The sequence below is a fragment of the Leptosomus discolor genome, chromosome 24 (assembly GCF_034619465.1).
Source record: "Leptosomus discolor isolate bLepDis1 chromosome 24, bLepDis1.hap2, whole genome shotgun sequence".
Taxonomy (NCBI): domain Eukaryota; kingdom Metazoa; phylum Chordata; class Aves; order Leptosomiformes; family Leptosomidae; genus Leptosomus; species Leptosomus discolor.
Window position 1 is genome coordinate 8,822,105 of NC_141414.1, and position 24,056 is coordinate 8,846,160.

The window sequence follows — 24,056 nt, forward strand, 5'->3', positions numbered from 1 at the left end:
GCTCCACACCTCAGCTGGGAGATTCCTGTCGAATTCATCTCATCTCTGAAGACTTAAGTTCTGTTGTTCTTTCTGTGGAGAGCTGGGTCTCTCATTCCCCGGCAGTAAGCCCCAAAGGGTGCAGTGATAGTTAAGGCTGGAGTAAACGTGGCCTCAAGGAGGTGTTTGTTCTGCGGATGCAGGCTCGGGTTTTCTCCTGTTTTAGTGTGGCTGTGTCATTGCAGCAACACTCACCAGGGTTCCTGTGCCTCACAGTTCCGAGGTTCTGAACCTCCAGTGGTTTGGTGGGAGTGGTTATTGCAGCAAAGAAAGGAGAGAAACCAAGCCTGCTTACAGCACAGGAAAAAGTATAAATAGAAGATTATTATAAAACTCCTCTCCTCCCTGCCCTGCATTAGGCTTGGATAGATCATGAAATTTTGCCAATGTCTCACCTGGAATCCCAGTCAAAACTGGTATGTTTGGAAATCCACACGGGGAGAAAAAGCAAGTGGAGTTAGTGTTTTCATGCTTGTTTGAAGACAAGCCTCGAAGTTACCCCTCTTGGAATGCCCTTTGTGTAAAATAGAACACATTCACCATGCTACTGTCTGCCATACTCCTTCCCTCACCTTCTGCTATTGACAGCAGTTACCCTGTGACAGATGCCCAGGTGGCCAATGTGGATTGTACAGACTCTTCCTTCATTCTCACTTCAGTGGGGTTGCATTGTCCGTGTGTGCTGTGTCAGGGGAAAGGCCCTCTTGAAAAGCTTTCCTCGGGCTCTTCCCCCCCACAAATCTGTAGATAATAGAAGAGGTTTACTATTGCTTTTTATGGGTAGGAAAAGTCTGCACTTCTGTGATCCAAAGTTTTTACTCAAAAAGTTCCTGGCTTTGTTTCTGGCTTTCAAAATTCGGGAGAGGACAAGGCTCTCTGCATTCACTCGTGCTTGCCTGCGTTTCACTTCCATCATACGAGTGCAGAAGCTGGCTGATAGGTGTTAAGCCTGGATTGTATGCCCTGTACTTGCAGCTGGCAGACAGGAGTGTGCTCTTTCAGGACTCTTTCAGATCAGCTGGATTGCTGGTGTGCAGATGCCTCACCGACTAAGATTAATTCAATCGAACTGATGTAGTTCAGGGTACACCAATGAGCAGCAGGTTAACCCAAGCGCCCGTGATGGCGGGGGGAGTGACGGCACTGCTGGGTCTGTTCTCACTCTGTGCGGGCAGCAGCAGGGTTCCTGCACTGCCCGGCTCTCGCAGGTGAGTAACTCCTCTTCGCATGGGGGGGGCTTTGGTGCGTGGGGGGAACTGAGAGCACTGGCTCACAGCCATGCCGCGGAGCATGGGACTGGGTGGCTCTGATTAAGAGGCTGAATCTGTAGATGTCAGATTCCATTTCCCTTCCCTCCTTGGGGCAGAGGTGGCAGTGTGAGAGGCACCAGATGAGGAAGCAAGAATCCAGTTTTTTCCTTATGGTGGTTCTTCCTGAGCTGGGGGTGGGGGTTCATCATTCATCTCTATGGCTCGTGGACCCTGGGCCAGGGAAGGATGTGAGGTTTTTCCCTGTATGGTGTGAGGATGAGAGGTTGTGCAGGGCACGGGAAAGTGCAGCCTGACAGGCTTAGCCATTTTTGTAACTTGGACTTGATTGGCACTTCTGTCGTATGGGGCAGAACTGCGGCAAGGGACATACTGAAATTGTTTTTCTAAGAACTGTTGTTAACTTGAAAAGGTAGCGGGACTTGGCAGAGTGGGTTTTTCCTCGTCTCCCTCATTTTTGTCAATGAAATCCTAAGCACCTGATGGAAATGTTTGTTCTGATTCTCTTGCTAGGTCACTTGCCAAATCTCCAGATTAATTTCCTTCAGATGTAGTATTTTCAAGCTCTATTCTAGAAGAGGTGGTCTTTGTGGTCTTTTTCTTTCTTTTTTTTTTTTTTTTTCTTAAACCACAAAATGTAGGAAGAAAATGTTCACTGTGTCAGGCTGTGGTGGGAACGTGTGGTGGTTCTCTGCTGCCAACTTCACTAAAAAGACCTGAATGACTCAATGTGTCTTGATGAACGCTCATGTGTGATAGAGGCTCATCAGGGTTCCCCTGACTGGCACCTGCCTGAGTGCAGCCACAGCCCAGTGGAGAGGGCTGAGGGTGGAGTAGAGAGGGACAAAGACAGAGCCTGCCCAAAACCATGCTCTGCTCTGAAGACCTGAGCTGCTGCAACCTCCTTCTCCTTGAATCCTCCTGCGCCTCCCGCTGCCAACCTCCACGGCTCAGTGCTTCTGCTGATGCGTTTCCTATTAGAGGTGGATAAAGCTGTCGTTCTGATCAACTGTAAAATCAACAAAATACCGAGGGAGAAGAGCTGAGTCTGGCAGGAGCTGAAATTGCTGCTTCTTGGCAAGTTGCACTAGGGGAAAGATGATGGTTTTCCATAGAATGGCTGCCAGGCAGAGGTGGATGGAGGAGAATCAAGACGGGCCACGGGGTAGCAGATGTGATGGAGGAAGGAAGACCCCCAAAATGCCAACCGGGGGGAGCACATGTGTCTGACTGCATGTGAGGAGAGCCATGGCTCACTAGTGCCGGGAGTGCTGCTCTGGATGCTGAGGTGGTTCTCCCAGATTCACCGTTGTGCAGCCTTGAGCAAATTCATGCCTCTGTTGCTTTAGCCATGTTTCTTTAGCATCTTCAGTGTGAGGACTGATTCTACTGCATGCACGTACAGCACCTTGCATGGGAGGATCCTTGTCACCAGGGCATTTGGCCACTACTGTAATACGCAGCACTGAAACATCTCTGATTTTATGGGTTGCCAAAGAGCTGATGCCTACATCTTTCACTCTTTCTTTTTCCAGTACAACCAGGCACAAAAATCTCTTGAATCTTTGGGTATGATTTCTTTCCTGATACACAGAAATTGGGGGTGACTCTCTGGGGTTTGTGCCTCATTAACGCAGTTGCTTGGGCGTGTAGGAAGAGAAGGGTTGTGATATGGTTAAAGCATGGGGACAGGAGTAGTACTCCCAGTTCCATTTCTTTCATTGCTAGAGATTGACTTTACCCTTTTACAGACTGGCAGAGATCTGAGATAAAATCGTGTATTGGCGTAGTGCCTTACAGCCTAGGCACAAGACCTTGCTGTGTAAGGTGCTGTTGTCATCTTGCTCACAGTGAGGGTCTGTCTGTCTGCATTGTTTGTGGCTTGAACCAGGACCAAAGCCTTTGCCTCTAACCCAGTTGGTGCAGCTGACTTGTGTCCAAGCTTCTTGGGGATATTGCCTTCTGGAATGGACCGGCTGTATCCACGTGGCACAGGAATAGGTCTAGATCTCTTCTGCACTCTGTGTTACCCATGGTCAGAAAACACACAGGGCTTTGACTTGGGCAATATTTTTTTTTTCTTCTGTTGAAATCTGCAAGAAAGGATGAGACAGTGATGTTATAGCCCTATAGGATGCTGTATTTATACTGTGACATCCAGTAGCATGAGCGTATGCCTGCTTTGGGAGATGGTGTAAAGATGCTTCTGCTTGGGCTGGGCAGGTGCTGTGGTTATTAGGAAGCAGAGCCTTTGTACCTCTGTGCCTTCTCTTGTTTGAAATCCTGCCTGCACCTTGAATTTCGAGTAGTTGAATTCCAGCTGGCTCTGGTGCTTTTCCTGTCCTCTGTCCACAAGGTGGCTTGGCGAGGTCTCTGCTCACTTGCTCTTGGCAGGCTAAAAGTGCATTTGGGATTACATTTAGTAACTCACTTTATATCTGATATCAAGTGGTACAATATGTGGCAGCACAGTCCTGGGGGCTCTGAGTCGGTGATCCCTGTCAAAGCTGTGGTCCCAGGCACTGCCTGCCCAAAGGGGAAAACATTGTGCCCCTGCCTCTGGCTGACCCTCCATCCTGGCAGGATCATGGATGTGGGTGGGCAGAAGTCAGAGCAGAGGAAATGGATCTGCTTCTTTGAGAGTGTGATTGCTCTCATCTATCTGGCCTCCCTCAGTGAATGTGACTGCTGCCTGGAAGCCAACTGCAAGGTGCCGCAAGGCTCAATCTTTGAGCTGTTATCTCCCCTCACAAGGTCTGTAGAAGGGATAAGCTGATACCAGCATTCTTAACCTTTCGCTGTTTTTTACCAGGTGAGCAAGTTGCTCAGCTCTCACCCTTGATCTATCCAGGGCACGATAAACATGTTGCTTTATTTTCCTTAAGTTGAACCTTACAAGCCTAGCATTTCTTCACATATGGTAACATGCTCCTCCAGGCAGCTGCATGGCTGGAGCAGCCAGATGCGTGTTGTCAACACGAGCTGCTGCTCCCCTGGGTGTCTGACAACCCGGGCGAGCTGGAGGCAGCAGAAGGCTTGGCATAGCCCTGTGACACAACTTGTAGAGCACTTGGGCGCTGCAGGGGCTGGAGCCTCAGCTGTGTTCCTGACTTTGCTGCGCTCTGTGGGCAGGCTGCCCTGTGATGAGATGGGCTAATTCTGCCCCCATGCCACACCAGCAGACACGTGCTGCAAGTGCCCCCATAGCCCCAAAGACCCCTTGTGCTCAGTGCCCCCTCCCCTGTATAGTTCTTCTTTCCTGACTGCTCACACTGCAGCATATGGGGGGGGGGGGGGGGGGGGGGCGGGGGGAGAGGATCCCCTGCCAGGAGACGACTGATTACCGTCTTTTTCACTTTTGCCTGAGCAGTCCACACTGGGGAGAAGAAGCCAAGAGGCTTCCCCTGCCCTGAAAACCAGGCTTGACACCTATTCTGGGGGTTTAGGTGGGACAGAAAATGGAGGCCGCTGGTTAGGGTAGAAACTTCCAGCTTGGGATCCAGCTGTTTGAGCAGTGACTTTCTTCTGAGATGTTCAGGACTGGAGCCAGTGGCTGAGAGAAATCCAAATCACAGAAGGAAAAAGGCTCTCAAACGCAGATGCAATTTATTTGTTTTACATGTTCTTACAACATTGGAGCTACAGCAAGAGGGAAGAAAGGAGGTAGCAGGTTTCAGAGGCAGGGGACAGCAGCAGCAGTAGTGAAGCAGGAGCTGAAAGCGTTCTCCTTGGAGCTGGGGCAACCCTCTAACCCCAGCGCTTGGGCAAAGGAGACCCAGGTGTCTGGTGTCACAAATACAAGGGGCAGGGAGGAGGCTGGTCTTTGGATCCCCCCAATCTAATTGTACTGCCTTCCCCAAAGGGCAGCAGACATCCCAACAGCTACTGTCACTTCACTCAGGGCTGTCCTGTTGCTTCCCTTCCAGAGCTGTAGCCACAAGCAGCGTGACAAAGGGGTAAATCAGAGCAGCAAAGTGTGAGAGCACGCACTGTGTAAATGGGCACTCCCTAGCTTGCACAAGGAGCAAACGCAGACGAGGTGCAAACTCTGTGCCAAGCCCCCCACTGCCAAAGTTTGGCTTTGCCAGAGAGAAGTCCTTGCCATGTCCATGAGGACCAGTGGAAGATGTATCCCAGGGAGAAAGGAAGAAAAAGCAGGTGAGCATGGGGCCATGAAGTGTGAGTTTTCCATGGCAGCAGCTGTGGGGAGAGTAGGGTCATGCTGACTTCATGACACTGTTGACCCAGGGAAGGTAAGGAGCAATGTGTGTGTAGAAACCGGGCCAATTGTTATGCCTATAGGAGAAGATGCCGTAGGCTTTGTTGTTGCAGACAAGTGGATCCCCGGCATCGCCCTGTAAAATGGAGGAGGAGAGAGATCAGTATTGATTTATGTGGGGTTCCCAGGAAAAGGGTGCATTTGCAAAGAACGGGGAGGCTGGAAATACCAGAACAGAGCTTCCCTAGGAGAAGCTTGGACTCACAATAGAGACTGGGTCCAAAAGGGACCTTTGGCAGTTTTGTCTGGGATCCAGCACAACTACAGCTGGGCAAATGTTGAAGCTTAAAGTATTGTTCATTTCTGCCCTTCTGCTGGCTACAGAGCACTACAAAATGCACTCAGACCAGCTATGGGATTTAGGGCAAACCCTTCTCCAGCCAAGCTGTTTTGCTGTTGCAGACTCCTAGGTCCTCTGACATGGGAAGACAAGGATCCCCTTGTCCCTTCTGCTTTGCCCAGGGCTGAGCACAAGTGTGATGCCTGCAGTCAGGAGGAATGCTGCTGATCTGAGGGTCTGATCCTTGGAGATCAAGACCCAGGCACCTCTTGTGCCAGGACAGCAAGAGAGAGGGATTCTGGTGAGGAAGCATGCACTAACGGTGGAGGGGAGAGTGAGGGTGCAATGAGAAGCAATTTTAGACAGCACCTTTTCAGTGAAGTTTTTTAGCCCAGATCAGGTCTGTGCCCAGCACCTGGCTGAAACCTCCCCCTCAGCCTTCTACTCCCTAAGTCAGGGACTGACCTTTCCAGGTACCTCAGCAGATTCACTGCGGCCACAAATCAAGTTGTCTGCAAGTCCAGGGTAGTGGCTGAGGCAGTCCCTTTGTTTGATGATGGTGACAGTGGTTTTGCGTAACGTGGCAGCGGGTGTTTTGTAGCCCCAGCCAGCTATGCTGCACGCAGTCCCACCAGGGACCTTTGATTTTTCAAAGGAAATGGTCCTAACGTAGCCGTTGCTGGTGGCATTGCCTTTCAGCTGGGCAAGGGGACAGAAATTGCAGAAGTAAGTGCTTGGTCTGTAAATGTTCTGTGACAAAGGCTCTCCCCTCCCACTCCAGGGTTACAGCTCAGGCCTGCATGTTGGGCAGACAGGACCATACAGGTGCTCCAGGCAGACAGTTACCTTCAGCAAGAGGATGTCATTTCCCTTCTTAGGACTCGTGAAGTCTGGGTGGCAGTGATACTCTTGGACTTCAAAGGTCTGCCAGCTTTTCTCTCTCCTCTGGATTGTGTGGGCTCCAAGGATGACAGTCAGAGGTTTGTGTCTGGTAAAATCAAGCACGGTGTATGTCATTAGCTTTCTCCTGTCTTCCGTGGTAATGCTGAGGCCCATCTCCCAGGGGCATGGCCAAGAGGGACTGGCTGGGCTTTAAAGAAGAATGGTGGGAGCAAGGAGCTCTGCCAGTGAATCTACCCAGCCGAGAGGCAGAGCAAGTTCCTGTCCGACAGACTGGAGTTCTGCAAGGACTACCTTACCTTTGGACCTTGAGCTGAGCGGATTTGGTTCAATGCTACTGTGTTCTAAGATATGTGGACTGTTGGTCCATGCTTCGTAGGCCCATGGAAGTCCATGGCGCCAAGGAGGGATTTCTAAATCGGGACCCTGCCCTGGGCCAATGTACCTTTACTGGCCTCTACATCATCTGCAGAAGGGTCTGCCTTAGCAAAACTGGGAGGGAGCCTGGGTATGGGTAGGAGTACCTCTCAATCTAGCAGGTGGGACTTGGGCATCTGGGCTCCTGGGTTCTGCTGATCCTCCTTTCCGCTGCTCAGATGTGGCAACTGACCCTCAGCCTGGGTTACTGGCACCAGGGCAGAGCTGTCAGCCCTGAGCAGTGTAGTAGCTACACCCAGAGTCATACACACCTAGAAAAGCCTTCTTGCCTGTCCATGCCCTAGTTTCTCCAGCTGGAGGGAAGGAAGACTGCTGGGCAAGCAGCTTGCTTATAAAAAATGACTAATTCTGATAAGAGTCTTGGAGGTCTTTGGTGGCAGAAAGGGCAAAGCCTGACACCAGTGATCCCTGCTATGCCAGCAGGTCAGTGACAGCAAGGGAAGAAGCTGGTCTGACTTCTCATTGATGATGTCTCAGAAGAACAAAATGAGTCATGGAGGGGGAATAAAAAAATAAAGGTAGGTGTCTGAACATGGGCTGGGGAGGGACATGGGGAAGGACGGTTCATGGGAGAGCTGCAGTCATACCCCTGCTGTTTTGGTGCTAGCCCCCACAGCCTTGCCCTGTCCCAGCAGTGCAGCCTGCGCTCCCTGCTAGGGGAAGAGTTTCACCACAGCCAAATCTCCATCTAGGAGATGTTACCCGGATCACGGCAGTGAGAGAATCTCGTTGTGCCAGGTGCTGTACAAACACGGTAAAAACTTACACAAAGCACTGAGCCGCTGTCATCACCCAGTTCGGGGCTACTAGGAAGCCTCCGCAGAAATGGTTGTTCTTTCCTTGCAGATAGGCTACGTAGGGTGTGGAGTGGGTCTTGGCTTCACCTCCTCTCTCCACCCGATTCCAGGAATAATCTGCAATGGACAGGACCGAGGATGCAGGGATCAGAGGACACAGGGATCAGAGGACACAGGGCACAGAACACGCTGTCTGGGACTCTTCCTTCCCCAGCCCTCTCCTCACCTCCAGGCTGCTCTACTTACTGGCTTTAGCTGGGGGGCATGTCGCCAGCAGGAGGGAGAGCACGAGTTTCTCCAGGTGCTTCATCATAGCGTCCTTGGCTTCAGTGGATCCCTTGGAGGTGAGGCTGCAGCTGGGGTCTCTTCCTGCTCCCAGCAAGGTTTTATAGCCTGAGACTAGACTCCAGGAAACCACAGAAGTCACTCATCTGATTACTCTATCTGCAAATTGCATGCCTCAGCGATCTGAGAGGGGAATTCAGTCAGCCTTAGCCTTGGCCATCAACCCACCTTCATCTTGGGCCTGAGCTGGGGTATCTGACCTCCTTCTAAACCCAGAGTCAATTTTAACCCATTGCCTTTGAGCTGGAAGCTGTAGGGAGCATACTCACCCTCATCACTTTGCTCTTCCCTTGCTGTTGTTGTGCATTTGCAAACTGTCTTGATTTTTATCATGAGCCCTGCAAGAACAAGATTTCTTTCCCCCAGTGTACCAGTTCCAAAGACCGTGCAGTGGCAGCTGAGGACCCTCCTGCTCTTTCTCAGTAGGTGTGGTCCTGGCTAATAGAGCAAAATCGGTGTGAGTGCATTTATAACACCACACTGGTCATGACTACGTGAGGGCAAGAAGTTGCTATGACAGCTTCATGAGCATGGCCCACAGCAGCACGACTGCTGATGCGTTAAGTGTGGATGGAGACAGGAATGCAGATTTGGGATTCTGCCCTTTCACTGGCTATAGATAACCCGATGACATGTCTCCCTGAAGCTGGCCTTGTTGCTCTGGGAAGGGTCATGTCCAAGCGTGTCACAGCCCCCACCCTGGCAGGCAGTGATTTTTAAATGCCAAAGAAGTGCCAGGTGCCTTTCTGCAGCACATGGCAGGGGTCTTCCCTGGACCAGGCACTGCAGCAGCTGCACGTCTTCCTCCTCCAGCCCTTGGAGAGAGGGACCACGCTGGAGGAAGGGCTGGTGACAAATCACTGAACACAGTCCTCCCATCCTCGCCGCCAGGATGGCCCCTTGCCTACCCACTGGCACCAGTGCACAGGCTCCAGCGAAAGGTGAAAGATGGGCATGTCTGTGCACTCGCCCCAGCAGCAGCTCCTTCCTTCAGCTGTGGCAAAATGGGGCCGACACGTCCTTACTGACTGCTGGTAAATTTGCTTTCCTATCTGGCCCCGGTGCTGCAGGGCAAAACCCATTTTTAAGCTAAAAGCTGCTATTCTCGTGCAAAGACTGCAGCAGCTGGAGCTTCCAGGAAAAGCCTGACGTGACACACAGATTTATACTACACAGATAAGCAGTTGCAGCCTTTTCACTTGCAGATTTGCTAAGTGATAGCAGCTCTCAGCAGAAGCCCAAACCATGGATGCTTCTCAGTTTCCCAGGGCTGGGATGTGTGCTAAAGGCAAAGGCGATGTCGTTTTCCTTCGTCCCAGGCAAGAATAGGAAGAAGGTAAGAGCAGACATCCAGGGCCAGAGTGCAGGCTATCTCCCTCCTCTGACAGAGGTGGCTAGTGGGAGCCTCGGAAAGACTATGAGGACAGTGTGTGCATCCTGTTCCCTTGAACTGCATGTGGTTTCTGTATGTTTAAAATTCCCCGCTGGGTTTCCCTGCCACAAACCAGTCCGGTCTCCTCTTGAACTTGCACAGCCATCTGTCACCCTGCAGCAGGGAGTTCTGCGGCTCAGTTATTTACCAATACACTGTATCTGCCCCTCGTCATCTGCTCCAGGAAAGTGTCTAGTACTCTCCTATCTGTATACGAGAAATGTCATCAGAAACTAGGTGGAACAAAGGAGACTAAGGCTCAGACTTTACGCAGGTTGCTTTACACCCAGTGCAGGCCATGGAAGAAGGGGCTGGTGCAAGTTATTCAGACTCTAGTGCAGGGGCTGTTTACAAATGGTGCTAGAGCATCCTTTGTGGGAAGGAGCAGCTCACCTCTGAGCATTACCCAGCTGAGGGAAGAGTTGTAAGCCCTTTTAGTTTTGTGCCACTGCTAGAACAGTCTCTGCTTGAGCTGTACTGCTGGGGCTGGGCTTGCCTTCCTGAGAGGGACAGAAACATGCCAACAAGTTCCAAGGTGGTCAGCTCCCAGCCAGGACTTGCCCTTGTCTTCTCCAGGGAAAGAGTTGGGCTCTCCTGCTATAGTCAGCATGGGACGAAAGGAGGAAGTGGCATGGGGTCAAGAGCTTTTGTGAACCCAAGTCCTTCATCAACCCCTGCAGCACAATCCTTTCAGAGACTGTATCAATGTTTCTACCCAGGACATTGTGCCGCTGGTCAGGAGATGGAAGACTGATTGCTGGAGGATGGCAGAGGCAAAGACTGAAAGCACTAGTGTGCAGCAGCTGGGACTTTGAGTATGTCTCCTCTCTGGGATCCTAAAGCCCTGTCCCTGGGATCTCAGCTGCCACCTGCCCTACACCCAAGGTGGGGCAGAAACAGCACAGCCCCAAAAAATCCAGCTCCCTTCACCTGCTGGAGCCTCTTACAGATCTTTTTAGATTAGCCTGTTTTCCCCTGTGACCCAGCCTGCTGTCTTTGCTGCCCTACGTGCTAGAGTGCAATATCACCCAGGCACGAGCTCCCTGCAAAGGGGACAGTCATTACTTTGCAAGGAATGTCAGCTTTTAATTCCTGGTGCCTGCTGACACACACACACAAACACCACAGCCTGGTTGTCAGCTGCTCCCAGGCAGGTGGTGATGTTGCCGAAGTTGATGAATGAAGTGTGTGCACATCACTTCTCCCAGCCCTGTCTACCTGAGCAGTTTCTCTTCCTGCAACACATTCATCCCCACAACCCCAGGAAGGGCAACTGTAGCTCTTGTCCTCCAAGTCTCCTAGCCATTCAGCGGATGCAGGGCTACAGCTGCCTCGGCTCCGAGAGACTGACCTTTCACTTTCACCAGCTAGACCCACCGTCCCTCCCTTCTCCCTGGGGCAAGGTATGCTGGGAAATGCAGACATAGAAGACATGCTGGGAAATGCAGCTCTGAGTTTACTGTGGGTGTTTTAAGTGCAGCAAGGTTCAAGCACTGACAGGGTTATCTTTGCAGGACATGGGGTCCGTTGTAGCACAGCCTCTTTCTGATGCCACCTGGGAGGATCCCTGCTTCTGCCAGGGTGATTTAATGTGGCCCTGAACTGGCTGCCACAGATAGGCAGGGCATGGGACAGCCAGCAGCCTCAGAACAGAAACAAGGGGACCCTTGTGTGCGCTGATCAGGTCACTCAGGTTCCCAAGGAGAGGAGGGAGTCAAGCCTTCAGCAGGGGCAGGAAGGAATCCAGTGCAGTCTCCAGGGCCACACCAATGCCGGAGCAAGTGCTGCTGCTGCTACTGCTTCAGGGTTTTTTTGATCCAGTGCAGGTAGTTGGAGATGCGGGTGTAGACCCCGGGTGGGGTGTCATACCCAAAGGAAACGATGCCTTGTGCCACCTTATTGCATACCAGGGGCCCACCAGAATCTCCCTGAGGACAGATGAGACTAGTTTTAGAGGCCTCTTCCCTGTGGGGACAGGTTTCACCTCGGTCGCTCCCTGCCCAGACACGCCACATGCCCACTAAGCTGGAGGAACTGTCTGGAGTGGGCGAGTTGGGGCTCTACCCCTGGGACTGCGCATGGACCATGGTGTCAGAGCAGCCAGAGAGCTAGTCCGCATGGGAGCTACAAATCAAATACTTGTCACCTCTCCTGGGAACCAGCTAAGCCTGTGCCAGCAGCAGCCCCTGCTACCAGAGAGCCCACCTGCCCCACAGCCAAGCCCACAGCCCGTTGGCAGCCCATACCTGGCTGGAATCGCTGAGCTCGTGGAAGCTGCCGGCGCAGACCATGCCAGAGTTGAGATGTGGATAGAGGCGGATGCATTTCCTGCGGCTGTAGATGGAGACTTTGGCTTCAAAGAGTTTGTTGGTCGCCTGGTTGTCATCGATCAGGCCCCACCCGGCTATGCTGCACTTGGTGCCCGTGTGGAGGTCGCTGTTGGTCTTGGGCAGTGGAATGGTCTTGACATAGTCATTGAGAGTGGCCTTTGTTGTCAGCTGGGAGAAAGCAAGGTTTTGGAGAAGACGATGAGTGTAACAGCTGAAGGAAACCTCCTGTGCAGAGGTAGGGGAGGTCTAGCAGGACATACAGCACTGCAGGCTCTGGTGAGCGGCTGTGGATACAGCATGTGGCTCCAAGCCCTGCCCACGGTTCCCTCCCAGGGCCCTCCCATGCCTGCCTGCCTCCCGTACCCATGGGCAGAAGCAGCTGATGGTTTGCAGAAGGAGCTAACAGCAAGAATGTGCTCTGCCCAGACCGTGCTAGACCAACAGTGCTGCTCTACCCTCTGACCCACTGCCTGCTGCAGGACTGCCTTGCCTTGAGGAGCATGATGTCGTTAGCCACGGTGTTGGGGTCATATTCAGGGTGCTGGTGGTATCTGAGAACTCCCCGGATCTGCTGTGTCGTTTCTGGTTCGTGGATGTTGTGAGCCCCCAGGATGACTGTGGTATTCCTGGCCATGGCAGCAGAGGGGAGAACAGGTTGGGTCTCACCCACGTCCCTCCCCTTTCACAGGCAGGTGGAGAGAGCTGCTCAGCACAGGAGGAAGAGGAACCTGCTCCAAAAGTACTCCAGTGATGGACCTCAGGTTAGGGGAAGAAGAAGGGGATAAAGCCCTTGTACAAAGTACTCACCCCATGCAGTGTGCGGCTGTCATCACCCAGTCAGGGGCCACCAGGAAGCCTCCGCAGGCTGACATCTCTGTCTTCAGGTATGCCATGTAAGGGTGGGAGTGGGGCTGAGCCTCGCGCCCCCCCACAATCTGACCTGCAAGACACCCCACCGCAGGATGAGCCGGTGGCTGCTGAGGTCAAAGCCCAGACCAGCAGTCTCACTCACAGCAGCTTGTGGCACCCCAGCTTACTGGCATTGGCCCATGGGCAGGAAAGCAGGAGCAGCAGGGCCAGCAGCAGCTGGGGCTTGCGCATCTCTTCCCACAGCTGGACACTCCTTCCAAGATGTGTAGAAGTCTGAGTCTCCTAGTGCCCAAGGGCTGGTTTTATACCCTGGGACTAGCTGTATCCAGCAGCCAGGAAACCATGTGCGATGGCCTGATTGTGCTAATCAGTACAGTGCAGCATCCCTACAGGTCTATTTGCATCTCTGCTGCCCTGGCCTGCTCGCATGCGCCACGTACCCTGAAGCTGTGATTGATGAGCGATAGAGCAGGACAGAAAGACCAGGGCAGAGAGAGCATGGTATGTCACAGTCCCGAAGCCTCAGGGATGCTGAGCAAGAGAGGCATCTGGGGGTATTTTTGAGTTGTGATTTAGCATTTCTCCCACAGTCCAGCTGCAGGACCGATCATGTCCACCTGCTTCAAAGTGTGGTGTCTTCAAGCTCTGGTAATCAGGCTGTCTCAGGCTACCTTCAGGAGCTCGTGCCATTTGCTCCTGGGGGTGGGCAGGTCACTTCATGCTTTGTTGGCAAGCGCAATGACTGCAGATGCTCTCTCCCCTCTATGGTTTCCCCTCTGCAGCTGGTCTGGCCGCTGGCACACCTGCTCAAATGGGACCAGGGGAAGCCTTCATCTACCCGGCTCTGGATTCTCTACTGCCTCCCTTCCCTGACCTGAAACTGCCTGCATAATGGGCTGCAACTGCTGCCTTCACCTCGCCCCTAGCAAAGTGTGATTTGGTTAAATGCTAAACTGAGCACCAATCTTGTCCTTGGGGTCCTGAACAGAAACCACCATTGGGCTGCCCCAGGTGACCCTGTTTCAAAGAGGTGACCAAATCTGTGTCAAGGGCACGGAGCTGGGGCTCAGGACACCTGTGTTCCTTCTATTCCTGGCTCTCTCACTGCCTTAGCTGGTGGCTGTCTGCTCTTTCCTTCTGATCTTAGGGCCTCCAGTTGCCTAAGTGTGTCCTGTGATGGCAGCTGAGACTGTCCTTTGTATGAAGAGCTGCCTGACTCTCAGGCTGCAAGCTCAGAAGGAGCTGTGCCATACAGTCCTGTGTTGTTTGAAGTTGTCTTTCCTGTTTGCACTTCCTAGCCCTTCCCTACCTTAATTTTCCCCACTGCCAGGTTGTCCCAGTTTGCTGCATTGTTTCTCGCTCCCTGGGGTTTGTCTGGGCAGTTGAGTGCCCACAGCAAAGCATAAATCTGTTAGGATTAATGCTGTGTGAAACGTCTGGAGTGATTGCACGTTGCGTACTGGACAGACATCTTTTCTATACTCATGAACTTTCAACAACTCTTGACTCTGCTTCAACATAAGAGCATCCAAGGGGCTCTGACCAACACTCAAAATAGGAGGGATGAGGCTGGGTGTAGGAGGAGTGCAGAACCTGGAGCCCAAAAGCATGGAAGTGCCACTGGCTTGTGTGAGCACTTGCAAGGTAGGGCAGACAGGTCTCTGGGCAGCATGCTAGTTGCTAAAGCTGGAGCAGTGTTCTCCTCTCATGCCCAGTAAAGCTGTGGGCAGCTGCTAGCCAGTCTTAAGCAAAGAGGGGCCATAGAGGAGGTGGCAGGGTGCTGCACTGGAGCTGTGTGGCCGCTCTGCTGCCATAAAGACAAAAGCTGTCATGAGAGCACAGCCAGGTTCTGCACTCCTCCTACACCCAGCCTCATCCCTCCTATTTTGAGTGTTGGTCAGGATTAAACCTTCCCTCAGATGCTCTCCAGAAATTTTCTCTGAGCCCTGAAGTCCAGCCCTTTCCCCTGCTTTGCCCCATCAGCACCAAAGTCTGGCTTAGGGGCAAACCAGCAGGCAGTTGCCCGGCCACGGCTCATCCCCAGAGGCTGTGCTTATGTGACAAGAGGGACGGAGCCCAAAAGCATGGAAGTGCCACTGGCTTGTGTGAGCACTTGCAAGGTAGGGCAGACAGGTCTCTGGGCAGCATGCTAGTTGCTAAAGCTGGAGCAGTGCTCTTCTCTCATGCCCAGTAAAGCTGTGGGCAGCTGCTAGCCATTTTTAAGCAAAGCAGCTACTCCAAAGCACCTTCCTCTACTGTGCAGATGAACAATTTGCTATTGAAAGGACAGGGAGAGCTGGGGAGGTAGGGGGTAATGCCCCCTTTTAATCCCTGGAGTACTTTCAGTCTGATTCACCCAGGCAGGAATCCTCCCAGAAGCTCTGGTTGAGGTCACTACAGGTTCTCTGCAGGCATCTGGTTTAAATAAGCTAATTTGGGCTTGTAACCACGGTCAGGAACTGATGAAAAAATGCAACAGACAAAGGCAATAGAACAATTAGCAACCTGAGGCTTCAGGGCTGCCCTGCCGAATCCTTGGTGCTGCTATGGGAGATTTTTCTACCCAAAGACTCTTGTCTGTGTGCCCATTCCCTGGGACGCTTTCTCCCAACACTCCTCACGGGCCTGCATATCACTTGAAGAAAATGAGGCTTGCTTTAATCCTAAATCACCATCTCTGGAGCAGCCTCTGGTTACCAGTCCTAATGCAGGTCTGTGAGAAGTGGTTCAAACTCATCTGTGCCTGCCCAAGATGTGATACCAGCTTTGCTTCCCACTGAGTGTGATTTCAGGTTAAAAAGCACATACAGCTCCAAGGCTTCCAGCAAAGGAGAGTGAACCAGGAGGAAGAACTGTCCTAAAATCCCCCTTGGCACACAGTAAAGGTGCTGCTTCGTGGCAGACAGGCCCTGTGCGGGCAGTACTGCCAGGCCTGGCACAAGCACAGTGCTTAGGTGCTGTTGTTGCCTCTGTCTGCAGTGTGCCCGGCGAGCTGGTGCTGAGTTGATTTTGCCATCTTCTGGCACCCTGCTCACAGGTCAGAGGCACAACAGTCGTCTCTCCCTGCCCTTCCTCCCCTACCTGTTTGGGCCAGTCCTCATTCCCAGCCAGTGCTCAAAGCTGAGGGACTCTGGGCAAGCTGACAGCAGGGTACCCATGCAGGGGGCACACTGGCAAGCTGACGGGGCAAGTGTCCCAGAAGGGTACCAGGAAGGCAGCGGGGCTGACCTGCCAGTTAGTCTGTGCTGCTGGGAAGAGGGCATTTGAGGGAGAGCTGTGGTATGAGAATGGAAAAGCCCTGAAACAGTTCCTGGAAATAAAATCAGAGCATGTGGGTAGGTCTAAACAAACCAACAGATAAATATGTCCCTCTCTTACTGCCCAGAGCAGTCTCCAGCACATCAGAAGGGAAGCCCACATCTGGGCTCACAGTAGGGCTATACTAACTCGGGCAGGGAGGTCTGGGAGCATGGGCTATCCTGTATGCTAGTCCTTGGGCACCAGGGCTTTTGTTTGATTGAAACCTTACTCCCAACACAGGCCTTCCACTGCGCTCTGATCCTTAGTTTCTCTCTGTGAGCTGCAGCTTTCTCCATGAGTCTGTATCCTGCAGTAACCTTGTCCAAAGGTCTTGCTTTCTCCTTGATCCCAGTGGAACTGAGCTGAAAGCTGTGAGCTCAGATGTCCAGGGCTATTTGAATTTACTTATTGCTCTGTAACAGATGGTGGGTCAGCAGTACCAGGGCCAGGCTATCCTGCAGATAGTAGAAACCAGATAGCAGTTCTCTGCCCCAAACCACTTAGTATTCTTACATATAACAGGCAGGGAGGAAAAACAGCAGGTGCAGAAAGTAGTGCACAGGATGGTAAGCAGCAAAGCTTGGGATAAATTTATGCTTTCCAGACACAGTGCAGCAGCACCAGCCCTGCTGACAGTAAACACATTGCCCCTGCCCCAGCCAGGCAGCACTAACCACAAGGAGGTGTGTTGCTTGTCCTTCCTCTCCAGTGCTCAGGTTAGGTTTTCAAACCAGCCCAGTTTCCTCTGCGTGGTGCTTGGCACCACACCCCACCTGCTCCCCCTTGCACCCTGCTGTTTATACTGAGCCCTCCCTGGCCCATTTCCTGGGTGAGGATGGGTTCCTCCCTGCCATCCCTGCATGAACATGGCAAGAAACAGCTCTCAGCTGTGAGCCTGTGAGGACAAGTCTGGCATTGAGCTAGGCCCTGCCCCAGAGGGTGCAAAGCAGCGTTGCTGAGCTCATGTGAGGAATTTTACGGGTCCTGAACAGGGCACCCTAGGCCACAGGCTCCAGCCAGGTCTCTGGAGCAGCTTCATGGCCTCGGTCACACCACACTGGCCATGCCACACTGAGTGGGGGTGGTGGGAGCATTGTGCAGCTCCCTCCCTCCTGGGGACGTATCTGCTCACCAGGGACATGGTTATAGGGCAGAAGATGCTAGGGGAAAGCTGAGCTTGTCCCAGGTACAGGAGGAGAAGCGGTGCTGGGCATGGTATTTGGAGACCAGGCACTGAGGTGGTCCAGCTTCTTCAGCCCCTCTGAGCTACCCAGGCCAAAATCCAGACCTAGGGAGAAGGGGAGGTATTGCTTCTCTGGCAATTGCCAGCAGCTGGCAGGAGCTGCATGAAATGGCACACTGTAGAGAAGCAGCAAGACTCCAGAGTTTGCTTACTCATCACAGAGAGGATGAGGACAGAGCACCTCCAAAGCTCCTGTCCTACAGGTGCTGAGCACTGGAAATGCTCAGTGCCTTTCATTGCAGGACAGCCAAATGGTCAAAATCTCAAACCTGTAGCAAAGGAGGGAAAGTGTAACACCATGGGAGACACAGTCTGGGCTGGCCCACTGATGATGTGTTTTATAGTAATGACTTCCAAGTCATTATCTTTTTCTGGGGGGATGGAGATGGCTTTCCGTTTAATGTTTTTGTATTGAGGAAATGCAAAATTCTGAAGAAAAGCCTCTTAAAGAAAAACAGTCAACAAAACTTTGCCATTTAAGGTCATTCATGTGGTCTAAAGGAGATGATCCTGAAACTTTGTCTTTCATGGTCTTTTTTCCTTCAAATCCAGAGATGCATTGCAGACATCCTTTTCCTACAGACATCCACAATCGCCACCACACAATGTCAGTGATCTGACACCCAGGCACAACAACTGTGCCTGGGACAATTCTTTGAGCACTCTGAAGGGACAGGTCTCCAGGGTTTGGTGTCAGCCCAAGTCAGAGGGGCCTTGCTGGCTCTTCCCAGCTCCTCTGGGGCCAGGAAGTATCCTGCCATGCTGGGGACTGAGATGTGCCACTGGAAATATGACTGCCTGCTGCTGCACAGTAGAAGAGACCAAAGCTGGGAAATGCAACCAACCAACTGCCAGGAGCAATCAGTCATTTTTAAACCAGCACAACTCCACCCTTCCTGGAGCAGAAAAACACCTGCAGGCAAGTGGATGCCTTGGCTGATGTTGGGCTGTGCTGGGGCCACTCAGTGGGGACAGGATGGGTGGGTGGGGAGTGAGCCTTGTAGGACAGAGATGGGGGATGCCAGCTGTCTGCGAGCCAGCCTGGGGGTTGCCTGGCTAGGCAGACCAGGCAGAGCTTTGCACAGAGGTTCACCCAGGGATTTTTTTAACCAGAATGTCTGAAAATACAAGTTTTAATCAGGACTGTGCAGCAGCACAGCAGGAAAACCTCAACAGAAGTCACTGATATTTTATCTTGCATTTGTAGCTTGCTGTCTTTCCCCTACCGCTGCTTGTGGCCCCCCACAATCTGGAGCTGGCTGCCCTCCCGGGAGCTGGCAGTATCAGGGCAGGAATGACTGGGCATGGCCACTGGCCACAAACCCATGGAGCTGGGCTACAGGCTGTTCCTGCCCAGCTCCTCTCAAGAGTGTCCCTGTCTGCAGACAAACCCTTCCCTCTGGGGACGAGGTGCTTTTGCCTTCCCGTTGGCCTTGGTAGGAGCAGGCTGTGGAGGGTTTGGGGGCTTCTGCTGCCAAGGTGCCTCATCTCAGCATCCATGAATACCTGCTCTGGCAGAGGGTTCAGGAGGCTGCAGCTGACCCCATACCTCCCCTGGTCCTTCCAAGTCCAGCACTTGGCAGTTTCAAGTAGATCATGGTCTTGATCTGAAGGAAAAAGATGAGAAACATTGCAGGATGGGGTGTCCCTCCCCCACCCCCCTTCATTTCAAAGAAAGAACATCTGAACTGAAACAGCAGCAAAGGAGAAGTACCAAGATAAAGCTCAGCCTGCATCTGTGCAGATAGCAATGGGGAGCTGTTGCAGAACAACAGGAACTCTCCCTTGTGTGGGTGCCCAGCTGAGGGGGAGCCTCCTTTGCCCCCAGCCATGGAGCTGGGAACTCCCTGCCTTGCGTCTGGAGGCAGGAGCTCTGAGGGGGACGTGGGGCCAATCAGCGAATCCCAGCTCTGCTGAGCTGATTGCATTGAGTGGAGGGGACCCAAGATCCCCCAGGGCCCCCAGGCTATGGGACTGCGCCCTGACTTGCCATGAGATGGGAGCAGCATTGGAGGTGTGTGGTGACTTGCCGTGAGGCAGGGGAGCTTGGCAGGCTGTTGCGGGGCAAAAGTAAGAGGGTGCCGGAAGGGCAGCAGCAAGGGCTGGGACACAGCTCAGGCAGCTTCCCAGAGCCGGTCACCATCACGACATGCTGTGAAACTGTGGCATGCCTCACAGGTACCCTGTCCCCTCTGCTATGGAAAGGCGACACAAGTCAGGGGCTAGGAGAGGGCAAGGAACAAGGTTTTGTCTCACTGGAACAGCTCTTGACAAAATAATCAGCCTTTTAGTCCACACCCGATATGCTTGTGGAAGGGGTCTTAGGCTACAATATTTTGCTGGTCCAGAGGACCTGGCACCCCATGGGTGAGGGTGTTGAGCTGTCTCAGCTGCTTATCTGCCTCAAGCCCTCCTGCATCAAAAGCATTTGCCTCCCAGCTGCCCCACACTCTCCACAGATCTCCCTGACAAAGAGCTTGTTCCTGTCAGATATCTCTTTCCTGAGGCTGCTCACATGCTGCCAGCTATTTGAGAAGCTACTTAGGGCCCCTAACAAGGCAAGTTTCTTCATCCTCTGGTCTTTTAGGGACGCCCCACCAGCTCTGTCCTGAGCAGACACATTAGCTGGAGGCTCAGCCTGAAGCAAGAATAAAGCAGGGGTGATGTGCAAGAATCCCATTGACCCTTTTGAGTCCAGTGCTGTGCTGGGAGCATCTGCCCTGCCCATTTAGGAGTGTGCTCTTTGTGCTGAACGTGCAACCTCCCACTCCTCTTCTCTGGATTGAGCTGCGCTCAGGACGCAGCCTTCCTGCTTATTTCTGCTCCTTCAGTCTTGGGGTCATCTGCTGACTTTATCAGCATGAGTTTCTTTCCACGCTGCTGGTAGAAAAGCCCAAAACACCAGTTAAAAGAGTGAATGTGGAGGATGGAGTCCCTTTTGATGAGAACCACTCTTGCTTGTACATGACTGCCTGCAGCAGGAACCTCCTTTGTATTTTCCACTTGTCTATGCTGCGACCCAGGCTAGGATCCCTCCCATCAAGCAGTAGATGGATTCCCAGGACAACTCCCTACTTGCCATGCTGATGGAAGAAATCACTGCTCCTTGCTCTCAACCTAGGTACCTCTCCATGGTTTTGTGTCAGTCTGGAGTTAGAACACAGGTGAAAGCAGAAAGCAGGGCACAGCTTCTGCTGTGATCCTGTGTTAAAAGGTGCTCTTTCTTTGGGCCACTTTGCAGCTGTTTTGGGCGGGGTCCATCCTGCACAGAAATGTGGTTGATGTTGTAACTTCCCTTTTTCCACTTTGGTAGGTAGAAGTCTCACTTACTTTGCACAGGGAACTCTCCCCACTGCCTACTCTGTGCTGGGCCTCAGATAAGCAGCTGCAGAGCACTGCTAGCAGCCGAACCTCCCTTCAGCAGCAAAAGCCTCCGGCCAGTCATGACAGGTGAGTCATAATGCAAATTCAACAGCCGCGGTTGGGAATAGCGCATTGCAAGACTTTCTCTCCAGTCAAGTTTTGCAGATGCAGGGAATAGGTCAATGATAGATACTAACATTGCATCATGTCAGGACTCCTGGGTTCTGGTCTCAGTGCAGCCCCTTGTGTCTTCTGCAATGCCAGGCAAGAGGTGGCAGCAGCTTTGTGCCTCTGTTTCCCTGTCTGTGACCTAGACATTGGGAAGTTCCTGACCCATCTCAAGCAGGTGCTTGGAGAGCTGAAGGTGGAGGGTGCAGTGTCAGGGCACATGCAGGGCTTTGACCAGCTGGTTTCCTTTGAGCTGGGTGGAGCTGAGCCCTAGCTTCAGACACCAAAGTGCCTGGACTTGCTGTGTTGACAGGGCAGGACTTGGGTGGATGTGTCTTGAAAGACTGGCAGGAGCTGAGCCTGTGGAGGAGCCCAGAGGGGTGAGAGCATGGAGCTTCCTCCTGGAGAAGGATGTATCTGGGCATGGGTGGTGCACAGGGCAGTTGATGAAGAGGCAGTTGCTCTCTGCCAGGCTCAGGGATTAATTTAATGCCACAAAAGGCAAAGCACTTAGTGTCTTAGGCTGTCTGGGTGTTCTTACTACCACTTGGCTTTGTTCAGCCCAACCGACCCTACCCATCAAGGTGGGAGGTGTTATCCCATTTGACCCAGCCTGCCCTGACTCAAAGAGGGGCCTGACACATTATTTTATTCATGTCCCACCTTCACAACCACAGCAAAGCTGAGAATAGCCAGACCCTTACCGAGAAATGATGACAGCTGTTAGAAACGATGTCAATGCTCTAGCTCACAACAGGAAACTTTATTAAACAACAGGAAGCCCAGGCTCATACGTGGACTTACAAAACACCTCATCCTCCTCTCCCCTTGCTCTTTCAGTGCAACAGGGCTGGCAGACGAGGCTCTGAAGTCTCATCTCCACGCTGACTAGGGATCAGCTGGGATCAGAGCTGGTCTTGTGCGGCACAGTCTCACAGCTGTCTCAAGCCCTCAGAGGGTCTGCTTTGCTCCCAAACCCACCCCAACCCTTGCTCAATCGGGCATCCCTGGACTGCTGACGCAGGCTCAGAAGATGGATGGTCCAGAGCTGAGCTGGCTAGTGAATCGCTCCCTTCCACTGGGCTCTGCTCAATATCCTGAGCTCAGACGTGACCTGCTCAACAGGAAAGGTTCCTGCCTGCAGATGGCTGCCATGAGGAATGTGAACATCATCCTGCAGCACTACAACTTCACAGGCAAGCTGACCAACCGACAGTCTGGGGATGAGGGCATGGGTCTCATCCGCACAACCTTTGCCATCATCAGCTGCATCATCATCCTGGAGAACCTGCTTGTGCTGCTGGCCGTCCTGCGGTGTCTGCGAGCCCGCCGCTGGGTCTACTCCTGCATTGCCAGCATCACTGTGAGCGACCTGCTTGCAGGAATTGCCTACCTTTCTAATCTCTGCCTCTCAGGCAAGAAGACCTTCCAGCTTTCACCTCAGCTCTGGTTCCTGCGGGAAGGCATCCTCTTCATCGCGCTGGCTGCCTCCACCTTCAGCTTGCTTGTGACTGCCATCGAGCGCTACAGTGCCATGGTAAGGCCGATTGCTGAGAACGAAGCCAGCAAGACCCTGCGCTTACGTAGCCTGATCATTTCCTGCTGGCTGCTGGCCTTTGTCATTGGACTACTTCCACTGCTGGGCTGGAACTGTCTGTGTGACTTCAACTCCTGCTCTGTCCTCCTGCCTCTCTACTCCAAGAACTACATCCTTTTCTCTGTAGTCATGTTCAGCATCATCCTCCTGGGGATCATCGGCCTCTACATCTCCATCTTCCAGCTGGTCCAGGCCAGTTCTAAGCAAACCAGTTCTCGGCACAGCCGCAAACGGTCCCTGCGCTTACTCAAGACTGTGCTAATGATCCTGGGTGCCTTCATCATCTGCTGGAGCCCCCTCTTTGTCCTGTTGCTCTTCGATGTCTTCTGTGAGACCCAGATCTGCACACACCTCCACAGCCTGGACTGGACCTTGGCTCTGGCCATGCTTAACTCAGGCGTAAACCCCATCATTTACTCCCTCCGGAGCGTGGAGGTACGCCGTGCTGTGGGAAGCCTGCTGTGCTGCTGCTGTGTCAGGGTTGGGCTTTGCAAGCCTGGGAACTGCTTGGTCATCACAGACATCAACTCTGGCTCGTCCACAGAGAGCTCCCTGCGCTACCGGGAGAGCTTCCGCAGCTCTGTAGCACTGAACTCCCGGCCCAGAGCACCTCTCTCCAGCAACTCCAGCATGATGAGCAATCTCCCCAGCCTCTGAGAGGCCATGGGGAGAGCAAGAGATGCCAGATAGTCCTCCAGGACCTCATGCAGCTGGTCCTGGCCTGGCAGAACTGTAGCCTACATGCAGGTCAGGCTGAGCAGGTGCAGCCCCACCCCAGCTGTTAACTGTGGCCAGGCTTTCCAGTCTCTTCAGTCTCAACAGTGTGGGTGCAGCACAGGGACAGGCATTGCTCTTACAATGGGAGTGAAGGATATGGGCACATTTTGGGATTGATGGTCTCCTGAGACAAGTGCTGTGCCTAGGCTATAAGTGGACCCTGCTCTGTGTGTGCATGCATATAGATGCTGTACGTGCCCAGATGAAGGTATTTTGCCCCAGGGCACTGTGACAAATAGGGTGGGTATCCCCGACTAGACTGCCCCCTAGCTCCTTGGGATCAGGCTGGGCTGGCAGTGCTGCCACTGCATGTCATGCAAGGCTAGAGGGGATACTTGTGTCTTCTGCAGTTTACAGCCTTCTGGAACTGCTGTGGTGCACACAGCTGCTGGGATAGGATGCAGGCTTGATGTCTTGCCAGGGAGTCAAGAACAACTGGATTTGCAAATGCAAGCGTGTGCAGGCGAGGGGCAGCTCAGCGGCCCCTGGCAGTGCAGCACAAACCATCTACAGGATGGGAGAGGGCTGCAGCAAGCCCAGTCCCTCACCAGAGCACAGAGGTGGGGCACTGTGCCTGGGCAAATGCTGTGACAGTGCTGACAGCCTGGCAGCAAGAAGAGCCCTGCTGTG

The 24,056-nt window shown here is 52.9% G+C and overlaps 3 protein-coding genes across 4 annotated transcripts; 1 reads left to right on the forward strand and 2 right to left on the reverse strand.

Annotated features, from left to right (window-relative positions):
- Positions 1–5,524: 5,524 nt before the first annotated feature.
- On the reverse strand, positions 5,525–8,311 carry LOC104344238 (granzyme E). Its single transcript, XM_009948321.1, has 5 exons — positions 8,248–8,311; positions 7,971–8,118; positions 6,713–6,854; positions 6,332–6,565; positions 5,525–5,662 (listed from the first exon to the last, which is right to left on the reverse strand). Exons 1-5 carry the CDS (start codon positions 8,309–8,311, stop codon positions 5,525–5,527), a joined length of 726 nt encoding a protein of 241 aa, XP_009946623.1.
- A 3,180-nt stretch (positions 8,312–11,491) lies between these two features.
- LOC104344239 (mast cell protease 1A) lies at positions 11,492–13,209 on the reverse strand. 2 transcript variants are annotated; one of them, XM_009948322.2, is made up of 5 exons: positions 13,143–13,209; positions 12,916–13,057; positions 12,599–12,734; positions 12,025–12,276; positions 11,492–11,706 (listed from the first exon to the last, which is right to left on the reverse strand). In XM_009948322.2, the coding sequence occupies exons 1-5, from the start codon at positions 13,207–13,209 to the stop codon at positions 11,572–11,574; spliced, it is 732 nt and encodes a 243-aa protein (XP_009946624.1). In that variant the 3' UTR covers positions 11,492–11,571. The 2 variants fall into 2 exon arrangements, with proteins under 2 accessions (XP_009946624.1, XP_086333729.1); XM_086477603.1 differs by having other exon boundaries at positions 12,916–13,048; positions 13,134–13,209.
- Positions 13,210–22,085: 8,876 nt separating this feature from the next.
- S1PR4 (sphingosine-1-phosphate receptor 4) lies at positions 22,086–23,528 on the forward strand. The gene has a single exon (XM_009948323.2). The coding sequence runs from the start codon at positions 22,086–22,088 to the stop codon at positions 23,304–23,306; it is 1,221 nt and encodes a 406-aa protein (XP_009946625.1). The 3' UTR covers positions 23,307–23,528.
- The last annotated feature ends 528 nt before the right edge of the window (positions 23,529–24,056 follow it).

What these genes read in the sequence shown, in the direction of transcription:
- LOC104344238 (XM_009948321.1), bottom strand. Translation starts at nt 8,311, where the DNA reads ATGAAGCACCTGGAGAAACTCGTGCTCTCCCTCCTGCTGGCGACATGC. An exon ending in ATGACATCCTCTTGCTGAAG is followed by an intron (nt 6,566 to 6,712) that starts GTAACTGTCTGC and finishes CCCCTTGCCCAG; the next exon opens with CTGAAAGGCAATGCCACCAG. An exon ending in CTGCTGAGGTACCTGGAAAG is followed by an intron (nt 5,663 to 6,331) that starts GTCAGTCCCTGA and finishes TCCATTTTACAG; the next exon opens with GGCGATGCCGGGGATCCACT.
- LOC104344239 (XM_009948322.2), bottom strand. Translation starts at nt 13,209, where the DNA reads ATGCGCAAGCCCCAGCTGCTGCTGGCCCTGCTGCTCCTGCTTTCCTGC. An exon ending in CCCATGGGCCAATGCCAGTA is followed by an intron (nt 13,058 to 13,142) that starts AGCTGGGGTGCC and finishes CTGCGGTGGGGT; the next exon opens with GTCTTGCAGGTCAGATTGTG. An exon ending in ACGACATCATGCTCCTCAAG is followed by an intron (nt 12,277 to 12,598) that starts GCAAGGCAGTCC and finishes GCTTTCTCCCAG; the next exon opens with CTGACAACAAAGGCCACTCT.
- S1PR4 (XM_009948323.2), top strand. Translation starts at nt 22,086, where the DNA reads ATGGATGGTCCAGAGCTGAGCTGGCTAGTGAATCGCTCCCTTCCACTG.